At 30.4% G+C, this 16,851-nt stretch overlaps 2 protein-coding genes across 6 annotated transcripts; one reads left to right on the top strand and one right to left on the bottom strand.

The window, feature by feature from the left end:
- Positions 1 to 8,438: 8,438 nt before the first annotated feature.
- Positions 8,439 to 13,328, top strand: LOC137812023 (cold-responsive protein kinase 1-like). 5 transcript variants are annotated; one of them, XM_068613894.1, is made up of 7 exons: positions 8,439 to 8,780; positions 9,420 to 9,528; positions 10,072 to 10,184; positions 11,576 to 11,786; positions 11,898 to 12,135; positions 12,579 to 12,729; positions 12,831 to 13,328. In XM_068613894.1, exons 2-7 carry the CDS (start codon positions 9,453 to 9,455, stop codon positions 13,143 to 13,145), a joined length of 1,104 nt encoding a protein of 367 aa, XP_068469995.1. In that variant the 5' UTR covers positions 8,439 to 8,780; positions 9,420 to 9,452; the 3' UTR covers positions 13,146 to 13,328. The 5 variants fall into 5 exon arrangements, with proteins under 5 accessions (XP_068469995.1, XP_068469996.1, XP_068469994.1 ...); XM_068613895.1 differs by having other exon boundaries at positions 8,458 to 8,607; XM_068613893.1 differs by having other exon boundaries at positions 8,458 to 8,780; positions 9,425 to 9,528.
- Positions 13,329 to 13,988: 660 nt separating this feature from the next.
- LOC137812021 (clathrin light chain 1-like) lies at positions 13,989 to 16,851 on the bottom strand. The gene is made up of 3 exons (XM_068613890.1): positions 16,341 to 16,851; positions 14,751 to 14,904; positions 13,989 to 14,667 (listed from the first exon to the last, which is right to left on the bottom strand). Exons 1-3 carry the CDS (start codon positions 16,679 to 16,681, stop codon positions 14,230 to 14,232), a joined length of 933 nt encoding a protein of 310 aa, XP_068469991.1. The 5' UTR covers positions 16,682 to 16,851; the 3' UTR covers positions 13,989 to 14,229.

The following is a 16,851-nucleotide window of genomic DNA, read 5'->3' as shown; positions in this document are numbered from 1 at the left end:
AATTATTCGTCTTTATAAAATTGAAATAAGTACATAGATAAAAATAAATTAAAAATAAGAAAAAACATTAAAATATAAAGGATAATGATGAAAGAAAATTAAATCACTTACAAGTTAAAAGCTAGCTTAACTAACTTGTAATTATAAATTCTTAAAATAAATTACTTTAAGATACTTACCAGTACTCAGAATACTCATCCTTACTTTATATGTTAATTAATTAACTAGGTGATAGAGTTGCATAATTTTAATTATAATACATTGATAATGGAATCTATTGATATATAACTATAAATCATTATACTATTTAAAAATATTATACTTTTGTAATATTTTTTTTTAAAATTGCGCAGAGTTTTTTTTTTAATTGTATGATACTATAATATTCACTACAAGAAAACCATGAAATAGAAACCAATTTTTAGATATCAAAATAATTGCAATAGTAACTAAATTAGAGACCATTTTAGAAAAAAAATGGTTTCTAAATTAGTTTCTATTAAATAGTTTCTAAATTGATATCTAATTAACAACCAATGTTTTTCTACCAAAATTAGATATCAATTTAGAAACTATTTAACAATAATAGAAACTAATTTAGAAATCAATTTGTTTTTTAGTTTCTAAAATGGTCTCTAATTTAGTTACTATTGCAACTAATTATTTTACTATCTAAAAATTGGTTTCTATTTCATGATTGTCTTGTAGTGATTCTTTTCCATAATACTTCATCAAAAAATAACACTCGACTAATATGACTATCAATATATATTATATCACTAGTAATATATATATATATATATAATATATATATATATATATATAAAATGTATCTATATTATTTCATAACTATTTTTAGGATCAATAATATTGAATGTTCGTCTATGGAGTATAATCATAAAACAAAATTGCATAACAATGATAAAAAAGAGAGTAAGTTACTGACAATAAATATTTTATTATATAAACATATTACACCAAAGTTTCATTAAACTTAAAATAAAACATAATCTCAAATTAAGGTAATTCATAAACACTTTGTATAGTCCATTTTCAAACACATTATATTTACAGGTGGATGTTGTTTAAATTTGATACATGGTAATAAATATTAGACATGTATCTTACAAAATACTTAGATTGAGTATCTCCTATTAGATTGAGTATCTCCTATCAAAGACTTGACTTGTTCTAAGTAAAATGATCTATAAGTGGATCTTAATTTTATAGGTTAGGGGAAATTTATTGTACTAATGTACATCCACCAATGTGTTTCAGATATACACAAATTTTCTCTCGACTTCGGTGATCGATCGACCAGTCAAAAATAATAAATAGCAGCTAAGGCAGATGTAGAGACTCTCTAAGAATTAGGGTCACATCCCATCAATTTCGGATAATGTCCCGAGAAATCAGGATAACCACCCAAGAAATCAGCTAACACTGATGTGTGCTAGATTCAACCCATCACTCAGATGATTCATGACTCAATGCGATAAATAATTCTCTATAGTGAGTAAGGTACTTTTTTAATTAATTATCACTATATACTTTTTAGACATAGTACTTACTTGATCGTCCGATTACCTTTTGCAGGTCAACCCTGACTGAGTGCTAAGGAATTAAGGAGAGTGAGTGTTTTAAAGTCTGAAGTGAAGCATTGAAGAGCAAGAAAGCGAAGCGATCGAGGAACCAACACTGCATTGTTACAGTCAATCACATGTACTATCTATACTCACTTTGTCTATAAAGGTACAAGTGTAACATTCACCAAATTAAAAACTTAAAAAAACATTACTAAAACAACTACAATTAAAATAGATTATTAAACTGGTTAAGAGAATTTTAATTATCAACTGATAGGATCAAGTACAACTTCAAAATACTTGCAGATAAAACTAAAATAGATTTTTTTAAAACAAAATTAAACTTATTCTAAATTCAATTCTTGGACATAAATGCTTTATATTCTGTTATATATATATTCTTGAAAATTATAATTAATGAAGACAAAACTTTAAAAAGATGGTAGGCATTTGTAACCAAATGTAGAACCATATACTAAAAAGGAAAAGAAATTGAAATAAGAAGGAAGGGAAATAGAGAGAGAGAGAAAACAAGAGTCTTTGATCCAACGTTCTCAATACTAGAAAAAAAATAAAAAGTTTGGTTTAAAATATTAATGTCTAAAGTGTTCTTTTAAATATATTATTAACCCTGTAATGAATCTGTTTAGTCAATAAACCATTCTTGCTTTTGAAAACTCCGTTTGGAATTTGGCATGACCATGTCAAAACAACAAAATTGTGGAAAAATATTCAATTATTATAACGACAATGACAACCCTAAAAAACCAGAAAGAAAACACTGACAACGATAATGTGATCTTTTGCCTTCTCTTTTCGCTACCTATTTACCAAATTTATTATTTTTTGTCAATATCAAATGAAATTTATTTTCATATTTCATATATTTATCATCTAAATTCAAATATTTCAATCTTAATTTACTTTAAGTATTTATATTTTATAGATCTAATGATTCATACATATATTTATGGACCACATTCACTTTTCTCACAGCTGAAGAGAATTTTCTTGTGTCTATACCAGAAGACATTTCATAGGTTGTTGGAAACTTGATTTTTGTATGGGTGTGAAATTGACAATTTTAGGATTCTTTATATGTTAAAATAATCAATTGGAAAAAATTTGTATGAAATATTTTTTATTAAATCAACTAACTTAGAAATTTTCAAATTTAATTAACTTTTAAGCATTTCAAATTTTAATTGGCATATTTATTAGTTTTTACCAAACATATATGCAGTGAAGGAGAAAGAGATTAAGGGTTTTTTTTACCATGATGAGTTATTTTTTTTTGTTTTTACCAAAATGGGGTCCGTTTAAAAAAAATTACAAATTTAGGCAAGTCGTGTCAATTCGGTATGACTTCATATGCAGAAGTCGTCCCAATTAGGCACGACTTCTGCCATGTCATACTAAAGTTGTGCCAACTTAGCACGACTTCTGCCCCGTCATACTAAAGTCGTGCCAACTTGGCACGACTTCTGCCCCATCATACAGAAGTCGTGTCAACTTGGCACGACTTCTGCCACGTCATAATTGTCTGCACAGACAAGATTAATAATAAAATTCAATTCAAGTTTGATTATTAATTTCCTCATTTTCTTTATCTATGTATTTATTCATTCATAACACTCTTATAACATTTATTTTCTTTATCTATGTATTTATTCATTCAATTCAAACATGATCCATACACAATTATCTAATTTTTTGTTCCTTAAAACTAACACTCTTAGAAAATTATGTATCAAATTAATTTTTAACATTACATAACTTACTACCCAATATATAAACAATAAAATTAAAAAAAAAATTATGACGTGGCAGAAGTCGTGTCAAGTTGTCACGACTTCAATATGACAGAGCAGAAGTTGTGCCAAGTTGGCACGACTTTAGTATGACATGGCAAAAGTCGTGCCTAATTGGGACGACTTCTGCATATGAAGTCGTGCCACGGCACGACTTGCCTAAATTTGTAATTTTTTTTAAACGGACCCCATTTTAGTAAAAAAAAAAAAACCCATCATGATAAAAAACCGAGATTAAGTCTGCGAATTAAAATAAAACTAATTCAATGTAATATAATTGAATATATTCTCAATTAATATATACAACTATTTTCTTATCAAAATATATAAAAATAGTTAGAATATAATAATAATAATATTCATGATTTTTACATTTTCAAATAAGTTGTGATATATAATACGTTTATTTTTATTTTTAATAATTTATTTTAAGAGACATATTTAAGAAAAAGTTTAATTAATTTAAATTATAAAATTTGTGTTATTATTACTAGATTTAATTACACATTTTCCATTTTTTTAAGATTCTACTAATTTGTTAAATATTTAATGAATGTTGAAAATAAAAATAAAAACGAAATGATACCAAAAAAACGTTTCTTAGCAAAATAAAATATTATAAAACAAAGTAGTTTTATTTTTTTATTTTTTTTTTCGTAACACTTTAACACGTTGTTAAGTATTTAATAAATAGGAAATTTATTCAAAAAAATTTAAAAAATATAATGAAAAGGCATTTATAAAATTTAGATGATAAAATTCAAAAGTTATGATAATTTAGTAATTAAATGTAAAATTAAGCCTTATTATTATTTTTATTTTGAATAAAATATTTAACATTTTAATAATTGTCTTTTAATATTTGACAAACCCTTAAATGCCAATATGGTATTTTAACACAAGTGAATTTAAGACTTAAATTTCTTAAGTATGATATTTAGTTAAACTTTTTTTTTTATAGAAAAAATGTGGTGGAAAGAAGCTAAATTTAGAAGTTGTCAACTATATTATTTAGTAAAAATTACATTTGTTTAATTTATTATTATTAATTGTACGTCAAATATATTTTAATATTACTCATAAGCTAAAAATATTTTCAAATAATAAATATATTTCTTAATATTTTTAATCTTTATACATTGTTTTAAATTATGAAATATGTAAGTTGAATTTTAGTGAAGATATTCCCGTGATTAGAATATGATTGAAAAATGAGTTTCTCTAGACAATTTTTTTGATAAATACTTCTAGAAAACAAAACTAAGAAAAAAAAAACTTATTTTGTAAGTTAAGATTAATTTACATACAATTTAAAATTTTAAATAATTTATACTAGGAAAAGTTATTAAGAAAACTTATAGTACATAAAGTTAGTTTATATAATTTGTTCTTCTTCAAGTGATTATGAACAAAATTATTTGAATAGTCTCAATGTTGATTTTATATGTATCAAACTTTGTAAAGTTTAAGATTGACGAACTTGTAGGTAAAATGACTTAAGACTTAAAGAATTGTAGTTCAATGTACACAAGTTTTCTTACATTTAGTAGGTCAATGGAAGGTCAAACTTAATAGAGTGCCAAACTTGATAGAAAGTCAAACTTGGGTAATTCTAACTAATTACAAACAAGTATCCTTAAATTAAATTTTCGAGTTCTTGATTCTTAAAAAGATTATTGAGGTATAAATTATAAATAGTTGAAGAAAATATTTGATATTAAAAGAAGTATAAAGATTATTAAAAGTTAAGATATATAAATAAAATGTGTATATATATTGAATGATTAATATCTATTTTTACTTGATGAATTTAGTCAAAACTCATATTTATGTTATCTGTTGTATATAAAATATTGAAGTTAGATAAAAGTACCATCGAAAATAAAGGTATTTTTAGAAAGTATTTGGTGCAAAATGACATTTAAATTCGAGATATTTGATTAAACTTAAAAAGTGTATGTTAATTAATTCACGTTGAATAGTATGAAGTAATAAAATATAGGTAGTCAAATTTGTCGAGAAATGAATTTCTATAGATTTTAAGATTCCTTATTTATAGGGATAACTTAAATGTTGGAGAACTTTGAAGGAATTGAAGCTTCTAGAATTTGTGCAACCATGACTTTCTGACTCATGCATATTTATGGTGACATCACTTTCATTCAAAATATTAAATTTAATATTTGTTAGAATCTATCTAAGACTTACACGGAATCTCAACTATTGATTTTATCCAAATTTAATAGTTTAATTTGTTCACTTCAAAATAATATAAAATCTCAACTACATCGTATATCCATTATTATGAGCTCATTTGAATTATGAAATTTAATAAATTAATGGTTGAATGAATGTAAAATATAGAATAAATTATCGTAGTATATATATATATATATATATATATATATATATATATATATATATATATATATATATATATATATATACCAGTCGAGTTTGAATGATAAATGAAGGTGTCAGCATGTAATAAGAATAGCCATTTTCATTAACTAATAGAAGGTTATCGAAATCAAACAATGATTAAGCATCAGGTAATACACTTTTAATTATGATAAAAAATCTTGATCCGACCCAATAACAAAGGATCTATGATAATCATATAAGTAATCACAGATCTCGAAAAAAGGTATGTCATCATCACGGTCTCACTTGAGTGTCGGAGTGTCCTTTGCAGGTACCATCTAGACTTTGAGTTTACGAGAAAAAGGAGGAGGACAATGAAAGAAGAGAAGGAGGAAGTAAAGTGAAGAGAAGAGGCACGGAAAATGAAGGTAATAGTTCTTTCAGTCCCAACTTGTTTGAGAATATATATATATATATATATATATATATATATATATATATATATATATATATATATAAAAGTTTGAGATGAAAGATATTGGTCTCACGAGGTGAATACTTGAGATGAATATACAAAGGAACCAGATAGTTGGGGTGTAGTGTTATGTTTATCTTAACAAGGATATTTGAAAAAGGTTGTTGAGAAGTTTATGATATATGAATCTAAACCAATGAGTACATATTTAGATCATCACACAAAGTTATCGACTACCTAAAGTTCTAGTTTTGAGGAAGAAATGAAGGATATAAATCCTATTTCATATTCTAATGGAATAAAGAGCATCATGTACAAGATGGTGTCTAGTGGACCGAATCTAGCACATGTTGTTAGTATGGTTAGCAGATTTATGTGGAACCCTCGACGTGCTCATTAGGAGATTTTGAAGTGGACATTAAGATATTTAAACAAAACAATATTGTCATGTGGACAGGTGTATAAAGAGTCTACCTATAACAAAGAAGCTCTATAAGGGTTTGTGGATGCAGATTATACAAAGAATATTGACACTAGAAAGTCAATTTTAGGTATGTTTTCACACCATTTGAAACTATAGTTTGTTGGGAAAATAGTTTGAAATCAATGGTGAATTTATTTATTACTCAAGTTGAGTATATCGTGCTCACATAAGGGGTGAACTGCAATCGAAGAAGATGATAAAAGAATTGGGTATTGTACAAGACTGTGACTAGTTTTTGCGATGTCATACATTAAGTTTATCATCAAATATTCGATGAGAGAACCAAACACATTGATGTTAGATTTCACTTTGTTAAAGACATTGTTAAGTCTAGTGAAATCACAGTTTTGAAGATAGTTTCAGAAAAAAAAAAAAAATCATTTACTAAATTTTTAACAAGAGCGATATTCAAACATTGCTTAAAAATGATTAATTTTCCATTTGAGGATAAATAAAGATTATATGATTTTTTTCATCATTTGAAGTCAAAATGGAAAATTGTGATTTATTGATTCTAAATCACATTCGTCTAATGAAAAAAAAAATCATCTACTAAAAATGTGTCTAATTTTTATTTTTTTTCATTAGTGTTCAATTCAGTTAGACTATACCATTTACTTACTATGTAGTAGCTCTTTTAAATATTTTGTAGTCTTACATAGAAAAACACACAAATTCTATAAGTACGCAATAAACACTCTATTGAGACACACTCATTATACTTAGAATCTTATAATATAATACAATTAATTTTTTATACTATATCAATAAAGTTGTTGAATATTTTTATTTATTTATGAAGTATTAATTCTTCTTACTTTTAGTTAATAATGTTTTATTTTTTTCGGCAAAAGTTAATATTGTTTTATAACAAAATGTTTAAGAGTTAGTTTGTTAAGAAAGTTTAATCTTTATTTACGTAACTAACTTAGAAGATCTCATTAATCATTACCTTGTTAAAAAAACAGTAAATAGTAAGAAATGTGAAATCCTATAACCACTCAAACAATTCCAAAGAGTTGACAGAGTTTGGTCAAGTAACTAAGATAAGGTTTTGTATGTTTGACATATAACAAGTTTTAAGTCTTTATAATTATCTTTAAAGTTAAGACGCGTTAATAATTTTCTTTATAGGTTAACAATAATTTTTTTTTCTCAATCATTAAATTAATTTATATATGATTTAATTTATACAAACCTTTCCAAATTAACTTATCCCAAACCTTATTTTTAATCTATATAAAAATCTTGTTTCATTCTCACTTAATTAGTCATAGTTGAAAAAGATTGACCTTCTTAGTTCTTCTGTTTTTTAAATATAGTTTCACACCCTCCAAATAAAGTATACTTATTTAACAACCCACTTTAATAAAATAATAACTTTTTGTCTTTATATATATTATTTTTAATTTTTAATCGTAATAATCTTAACCAGAATGATTAAAAGAGAATAAAATAGTACCAAGGCAATGAATAAGTTTTAAACTAGAAACTAAATGATAAAGTTTGTATAACTATAAACACCATTCAATAGGAAAACTTGACTTTTTGTAACGAGACATAACTTTTCTTCTATAATTTAAAACAAAAAAAGTGCTGAAATATGAAGAAATGAACACTAGGAAAAGAGTAATGAAAAAAAAGTATAGAAATAAAATTGATTTCAAAACCTTAATTAAATCATTGAATTTATCAAATTTTAACCAACATAAAGGTTCACAATTGAGACATCCTTAAAAAACAGTAGAATGAATGCATTGAGTTAGACATGGATTTGGATGGAAAGAGTGATTGGTGTTGGTTGGAGATAGTCTTTAGCAGCCTGAGGGAGGTGGAGCCTAAAGAAGAAACGGTCATTCCTGTGGCAAAGAGTTGGACCAAAACCAAGTGAGAATACAACACAACAACGCATTACTCGTTATCGCCGCAAAGACCAAGCACACAACATAAACCACTTCTTTTTAATACCATTCTTTCCCCTCTCTCTTCAATTTTCAACTCATTCCTATTTAACCACCTAACTCTCATTAGACTTTAGCATTTTCTTTGGGCTCCTAAAGGTGATCATAGTTTTTCGTTTACTTTTCTCCCTTGTTTCCCAGAAGGGGTTCTTGTCCCAAATGGGGTTCCTCACTTTCACACGTTAAAGGTGTAGTCTTTCTGGATGATAAGCTGAATGCTCAAATCGGATTGCGATTATGAGCTGATCTGGAAATGGGGTTTTGTTTTGGGAGTTGATTCTTCTCTCTTCTGTTTTTCGTTTTTTGGGTTGGTGAAATTGGAAAATTTTGAAAACTTGTAATTGTCCTTCAGTTTAGTTTGGTGTTTTTTGTCTGTACAAAGTCTTCTGAAGGATCTAAGTTTGATCACCGATTCAGCAGAAAAGAAATATAAGAATGGAACAATTGATATGAAAATTTTAAACAATTGACTTTTATTGAAATTTCTGTTATTGAGTCCATGTAATTGGGTTCGGTTTGTGAGAATTTTAATATTTCTTTTCGTTATATTTACCAAGTTCAGCAATCCGTGTCAAGTTGTTGGACAAAGTCGTGAATCATTTCAGTGGAGCGTGTTGTTTATTCTAGCTTGTTAAAGCGTGTGCTTGAGTTCCGTGCCTTTGCATTGCTATATCTATAGTGTTTGCAATTAAAGTGTATAAATTGCACTTTTCACTTATGTTGAAATATGGTAAATAGTGCAGAGTGTAGCAGTCGCATCCCAGGATCATTATGAGTTGTGGCTGCTTTGGAGCCTCAACTCTCAAGAAGAAAAGGAGCCCTTCTCATACTCATAACGAGATTGATGGTGAGGGTGGTTGTTGATTACTTGTTCTGATATTCTGCAGCCTTTCAACAATGGTAGACTAGACACTATTGATTGCATGTTTCTTGTTCCTTTTATTGGCTTTAGCTTTACCAATGAGCCTGCACTTTCTGACTGTCAATTTTCCCTGATCGCTAATGTATAGAACAGTGATGCATTGAATAATGGTTCGACTTGAGTATTATTAATCAAGCCATCTTGCATAGTTGCATTTTGGTCACTATCATAGGCAGGTCTGACAAGAGCAACAGTTCATTAAGTTGTAGACTTCAAAAGATAAATGTGTTCATTTAGTTCATACATAGGTAAAAAATAATCTAAGAAGTTGGAACACACATAATTGGGGATTTTTACTAGTTTTTGGGTGTTTTTTTATGAGGTACAATAATGATGTTTAAAAGCGTTCTGCTATATATATTTAGGGATACTTTTATAAGTATAATTTTTTTGTTTTTCCTATTTATCACTATTTTTCATATTTTTTCTATTTTTTTGATTGTGATATACAAATCTTTTGTTTCACAGGCTTTCCACTTGATAATGTTAAGAATTTTTCTGATAAAGACCTGAGACTGGCCACTGATAACTATCATCCAAGCAAAAAGCTAGGACGAGGAGGTTTTGGAACTGTTTACCAGGTATTTAGGTCACAGACTCTATTATAAGTTGTAAAAATATGGAATTAATATGCCTGTTGATCAGTTGTAACAATACCAAAAAAGATTATTTCAGAGGTTTCTGTGCTACAAGAGGGCTATTTTTAATTTTCTCTTTTAACTTATATCTTTCTGTAATGTTGAATTAAGATTTCTTTTGTTATACCAGTGCCAATCTTAGGCCAACTAGGTATCTGTATTATCCAAAGGAAGACTATACACTGTTCTTGTGGCAGTAAAACCATCATGACGTTCAAAACCCCATTTACATGATCTAGATATGCATTGCTATTCATGTGACTTGTTGTTCTATTCTTGAACTTACACACATGAGCCAATGGGAATTGTTTGCTCCTCTCACTTGACATGCTCCACTTACTAGGGTACACATTGCATTACAATTCTTATGAAGTGATAGGCTAGTTTGTTTATAAAATTATAAGGGATAAATTGTAACAAATGGAAATGGAATGGTTACTGCTAGTTAAAGGATAATAAAGGAAAATGAGGGATTGCAAGTGGAGGAAGCACATGATGTAACTCAATAGGTGGCAGCTGATGCACGTGATTTGGGAAGGAGAATGAGTGAGAGGATCAAAATAACCAACCCATGCCTGAGAGACTATGTATGCGGTGAGGCACTAGTATTTAGCAGGGTTGATTATCAACAGAAGGGCGATGGAATTCTAATTTCTCTCTTGGAAGTTCTCTGATTCTGTTACCTTGTCAATTTCTTGTTCTTTTATTCTCTCTGTATAGCAATATTGGTTTTGACAATCATTCCACTCTCCATATGCTTGCTTACATGATACATACAGATATTGATTTCCTTCATATTGCTCAGTTGGTTATTCTTATACATAAACATAAACTTCGCATAAATTTGATTTTGGCATTCAATGACCCACAATATAAAAAGGTGCCATGCCCATCATTTCTGGTTGAAATATTTATTTCTTGTACCCCTTTATTGACATCATAGAATCTTGCTTTCATGCTTGGACTATTAGTTATAAGATTTGAGCACTGTCAATTTTCTCTGAGAAAGTGAGAGAGGCTTTCTTATGTGGGTACAAACAATGCTTCTATTTTGTGCTAAAATCACTCTTTTATATTTTCTAAAATCATAAAACTGAAGGATGTATAGAAATGGGTACAAAAGAGATGCCTCTTATTCAGCTTACCTTTTCCCTCGCCGGAGGCCTTATTAAAACCTCCTTTCTCACAGAAAGACAAATTTAGAATTTATGAGGGTTCTTTACTGCTTTAGCTTAGTTAAGCTAAGGTACCAAGAAATAACGTCACATTTTTGTTATTTTATCCTCCTCTTGATTGCTAAGTCCGTACTAAATAGCTGTGTTGAAATTTGCCAGGGAACCTTAAAAGATGGAAGACAGGTAGCAGTGAAAACGCTTTCAGCTGGGTCAAAGCAGGGAGTTCGTGAATTTATATCTGAAATTAAAACTATATCAAATGTTAAGCATCCAAACCTTGTTGAATTGGTTGGTTGCTGCGTTCAAGAAACCAATCGCATATTAGTTTATGAATATGTGCAAAATAACAGCCTTGATCGTGCATTACTTGGTAAATTTCCAAATGTTTTGCTGTGAATTATGGAATCACTAACCAAGATCCATATGCAGATGATAGGATGAAACAATAACTTTTTTTTTTCTTTTATTCAACATTTTGTAGGTGCTAGAGGTTCAAATATCATATTAGACTGGAGAAAAAGATCTGGTATTTGCATGGGTACTGCTAGAGGTCTTGCATTTCTTCACGAAGAACTTGTGCCACACATTGTGCATAGAGACATCAAGGCAAGCAACATACTACTTGACAGACATTTCAATCCAAAAATAGGAGATTTCGGGTTGGCTAAATTATTTCCAGATGACATTACTCACATTAGCACAAGGATTGCTGGAACAACGTAAGTTATACCTCAGATTCATGGTTAAAATTTTTATGGTTTTTTTTGTTGCTACTATCTAGTAAAATATTAGAAGGTGAAAAAACTCTTCATATTTGGTGATCCTTCACCAATCACCATCTGGTTATGACAGCCGAACTAGCAATGTTAGTGATAAAACTTCAGGGTCAATCAGGATATCTGAATTAATGTTTTCTGAACGTACTAGGTACCATGTTTTGTTATAGAATGTTCGTAAGTCAGTTGAATTCAGTTGCACTGGACCCGAGCATTACAGCTCACTGGTTCCTCAACATATGCTCTACATCAATTTTTATGTTTATATTTAATGTTCTACAGTTTCCCAAAGAACCAAGTAGATAGTTAGTTGCATTTTCAAAATTGTTCAATGTATACTTGGACAGTGGATCTCACTAATGTTCTGCTTTGGTTTGAAAATGCAGTGGTTACTTAGCACCAGAATATGCAATGGGTGGCCAGTTAACCCTTAAGGCTGACGTATATAGTTTTGGGGTTCTTATTCTTGAAATAATCAGTGGTAAAAGCAGTGCCAGGACAAACTGGGGAGGGTCCAACAAATATCTCTTGGAATGGGTATGTATATTTCATCTTCCCATATATATGCAACCTATGTGTTCATTCTTGTCAATGTGGACTTGGTCTGGACTTGATGATCTTTATTTTTGCAACAACAGGCCTGGCAACTGTACGAAGAAGGGAAACTGTTGGAGCTTGTGGATCCAGACATGGGTGAATTCCCTGAGGAAGAGGTAATTAGGTACGCGAAGGTTGCTTTTTTCTGCACACAAGCTGCAGCAAGTAGAAGGCCAATGATGTCCCAAGTGGTGGATATGCTGTCCAAGAACACGAGGCTGAATGAAAAGCAACTAACAGTACCAGGGTTTTTCCAGGATTCAGGAGCATCTTCTCAAAAGAAGTCATCCTTTGAATCCACAAGCTATCAATTTAGCTCTAACCCTTCCAGTATTACTCAGTTGGCCCCACGGTGAAGCATAAACTAGTGATCTGTGAATTGCAGAGTTAAAAAATAGTAGAGAGAGAAAGAACAAAGAGGGATTGTCTTCTTTTTTTCTTTTTTCTTTTTTTACAATTTTCTCTTTTTTGTATATTATTTTTTAAGAATGTATTTTAATTTATAAGATGGGCTTGGATAAGTTTTCTTTTTTGAAAAAGGGTTTTATGATTTTTTTTGTGATAGATTTTTCAAAGTAATTGCCCTTTAACTTACGATAAGAAAATATCAATGTTTGGGTATCTCTTGATACTGAAAAATAATTGATTTTATGTTGTTAAGCTACCTTTTATGTTTAAAAAATTAATTTGTTTTCCAAATAAGCTAGTCTAAACCCATTTTTTATTAAAACATTCATAATTTGCTTTAACCCTTTAGTATATAATAATTAATTAATTCAAACATTATTCTCAAAAAACGAATTTCCTATATTTTTAACTTAAGGCCGGCCTTTTTTTAGTGTTTGGTTTAATTAATTTAAGAAATTATTACTTCTTTTGGCCAAAACTGTCATATTCAAGCTATAAACAATTTCAAGCTCACCTTTGAAAATGTCCAATCGATTCTAAAACTAGACTTAGACTAACGAAATTATGAATTTTGCCATTTTATTTCAGGTGACAATAGAAGAAGTCAAACAAAATAATATTCCTTGTAGAAAAATGCTAATCTATAATATCTTGGTCAAAATCAATTTTACGAGCTCACAAAGAACTAAGATAATAAAAAAAATACCTAGGCTCAAGAATTAAAATATAAATAGGGAGACAGGACACCAAATACACAAACAATAAAATGTAAAAATAAAAAGCAATAATCATAGAAGACAAAAAATACTCTTTATTTTAGATGATATATTAAACCCAACATATGAATTTCCAAGGTCATATAATAGTCAATCAAGGATACAATTGATACAAAACCTCAATGTTGAAAACAAATTGCAAACCAAAAAAGCCATAGAAGCTAATAGTATGACAAAAGGATCCGTAAAGAATTGCCAGGAGAATAAGGATAGCAGAAGAAAGATTGTGAGGGCTATAGTATGCAAAATCAGACACTTATGTAGAAGAATGCTCCTCAGGGGGTACTGGAGCTTCTTTCTGGGGTAAATCGTCAGTACCGTTATTGGTGGTGGCATCCTTTGGTTGTGATCCAGGTGTACCTTCTGGTGCAGATCCATTAGTTTTAGGTGCTGTTTCTTTTCCATCTTTCCCATCTTTGGAGTCTTTAGCAGGTGCAGGGGGAGGGGGAGGGGGAATCATGTGAGGTGGTGGTGTATGCTTCAGCTTCAACAATATCTGCCTCAACCTAGAAAGATCTGTGGGTTTGCCAGGCTTTGGGCCTTGGACAACTGTGATTGATGGCTTCTTATCCTGATCCTTTTTGCCTCTTCTCTTCTCAATGTTGGGAACCTCACGAGGAATTATCTCCCCTATAGCTTTCCAGTAATTTTTGTCAGCCTCTTTGTGGAATTTCTCTTGATTAGCCAGGTATAACTGCTCCATAAGTTTATTTCTTAAGTTATAACATATAAAGATAATTGCGAATATACTATATATGTGTTGCGTGTAGAAATTACCTTTTCCCTTTCTCTGTTTTGAACCCTGTTGGTTTCAACATTAAGCTTCCTTTTCTCATAGAAAGCCACCTTATACTCCTCGGCTTCCTCAATAATCTTCATTCTCATTTCCTTTTCCCTTTTCTCCTTCTCCTCAAGCTGAATGGCATTTTGACTGCAAAATGAATTCACTTTTGTTAATCGATTACAGCAAACATGCAATAGATCTTTAATCTTAATTGGAAAAGATGAAAGTGCAAGCAAGACACTGTGTTTACCATAGGTTCAAGAATAATTTTTCCTCAGAAAATCAAACAAACGGAATTTGTATTAATGGTCATATTTAACATTTTTATAGAGTATATTAATAACATAATTATATTTTAAACATTCCTTTTTATGCATTATATTGCCATCTTCCAGGATGAACCATACAAAATAAAACACACCCGATACCAATATTTATAAAAGAGAAATGGCACTGCCAACAATTATCAGGTTCTCTGATTTTATTGAGTAATTACCAACTCCAAATTCAGGGTATTTAGGAATATGAACTTGAAATGACAGCAGTTTATGAAATAATTTTTTAAAAAAGAACCCCCTCCCTTAGTTGCATGTAAAGTTATGCACCACATAAAAATTAACGTAAATATTAAATATTTCATATTAAATTAGAATCCTAATTTCACCATAGGCTACTTAATATTAAAGGAAAACTTGAATTATGCAGTTTATGAATCAAAACATCATTAGTTTATCTTCATTGAGCCTACAGTAGATGCTCAATGCATGACGTAAAGAGAGAAATCAAACATTAGAAATACAAAATAATGTGCCACAGTTATAAATAGATAGAATCAGTGTCAATGTAAACCTACGTAAGTTCAAAGTTCACACAAGATGAATCTTATGTACTTACACCAGGTTCTGTTACTCCCTGGACTACACAAGCAGAAGCAACGGGAAAGGAGAAAAATAAATAAATTCTAATAGGAAATATGCTGGGAGGATTTGTCACAATTCTCCCCAAGTTTAATCATCATCAGATAAGGACATTTGTAAATTGCTTCCCTGGGGAAGAGACGATAACGGAAAATGGAAGACTGAATGTAGTGAACTGGAATACGATCATCTCACTTCAACCGCTCAACAAAGATAATCGATCCTTCCACCATTTTATTAATGCAAGAAAATGCGCACACCATTCAGATCAACCAACCTGTAGAATCAGCTCTGACTGGAGTCCAAGCTGCATAGCATCCAACAACTACTATTTTCACGTGACAAAATTTACTCTCTAAAACACTAACCACTCAGATCCAACATCCACATTACCAGTAAGAGACCATGGCAGATAAAAACCGGTGAATGCAAATCAATTACTCCCACCAAAGCACAAAATTATACTAAGCGGAATCATACAAATCAATCACTCAAGTAACTATTCCAAGTAAAATTGGATCGAACAACTTCATCAACTCGCTTCTTCCTATTCCCAATCCTAACCGATTAGATCTAAGCGAACTCAAACAAGATCTGACAAATTCACAAAACAAACCGAACTCTTAAAACTAAAAAAAAAAAAAATAGACAGGGAGAGAGAGTTACCGGCGCCACTCCCGAAGGACGTAGCCTTCCTCCGGCTCCATTTCTCCCAGCGGCGGCAGCACCGGTCCGTCGGAGACAAAAACACCGTTGCTATAGCCGTTTTCGGAGCCATTTTCATTCCCATTCTCGACAACGTGCTGTTGCTCGAAGGGAGACTGGGTGTAGCCTGGATCGGGATCGCTGAAGCCGAATATATCCGGTGAAGCCGCCGCCACGTGGTCGATGGGGACGTCGTCGGCGGGAAAGGTGGAGAAGTCGCCGTAGCCGGAGAAGGTGTCAGCGGCGGCGGGGGCGGCGAAGTGGTCGTCCTCGACGGTGAAAACGTCGAAGGTGGAAGACATGTCTCTCGGATTTTTGTCTCTCAAGAAATTGGTATTTTCTTTTTCTCCGTTCTTTGAAGCGCTTTGAACGGAATAGAGAGAGATCAGTGAGGAACACACACTTTCGTTACTTTTGCTTGACTTTTCAAATAATTAACGGAGAAAAGAAAAGAAACAAAAATATCTGACAT

The sequence above is a fragment of the Phaseolus vulgaris genome, chromosome 2 (genome assembly GCF_000499845.2).
Source record: "Phaseolus vulgaris cultivar G19833 chromosome 2, P. vulgaris v2.0, whole genome shotgun sequence".
NCBI lineage: Eukaryota > Viridiplantae > Streptophyta > Magnoliopsida > Fabales > Fabaceae > Phaseolus > Phaseolus vulgaris.
This window is presented reverse-complemented; position numbering and strand designations above follow the sequence as displayed.

Bases quoted from the DNA above. Each gene is read 5' to 3' on its own strand.
- LOC137812023 (XM_068613894.1), top strand. From the start codon at position 9,453: ATGAGTTGTGGCTGCTTTGGAGCCTCAACTCTCAAGAAGAAAAGGAGC. The intron at 10,185-11,575 runs GTATTTAGGTCA...GAAATTTGCCAG, and splicing joins GTTTTGGAACTGTTTACCAG to GGAACCTTAAAAGATGGAAG. The intron at 12,136-12,578 runs GTAAGTTATACC...TTGAAAATGCAG, and splicing joins ACAAGGATTGCTGGAACAAC to TGGTTACTTAGCACCAGAAT.
- LOC137812021 (XM_068613890.1), bottom strand. From the start codon at position 16,681: ATGTCTTCCACCTTCGACGTTTTCACCGTCGAGGACGACCACTTCGCC. The intron at 14,905-16,340 runs GTAACTCTCTCT...TTCATTTTGCAG, and splicing joins GTCCTTCGGGAGTGGCGCCG to TCAAAATGCCATTCAGCTTG. The intron at 14,668-14,750 runs GTAATTTCTACA...CTTATGGAGCAG, and splicing joins AAAACAGAGAAAGGGAAAAG to TTATACCTGGCTAATCAAGA.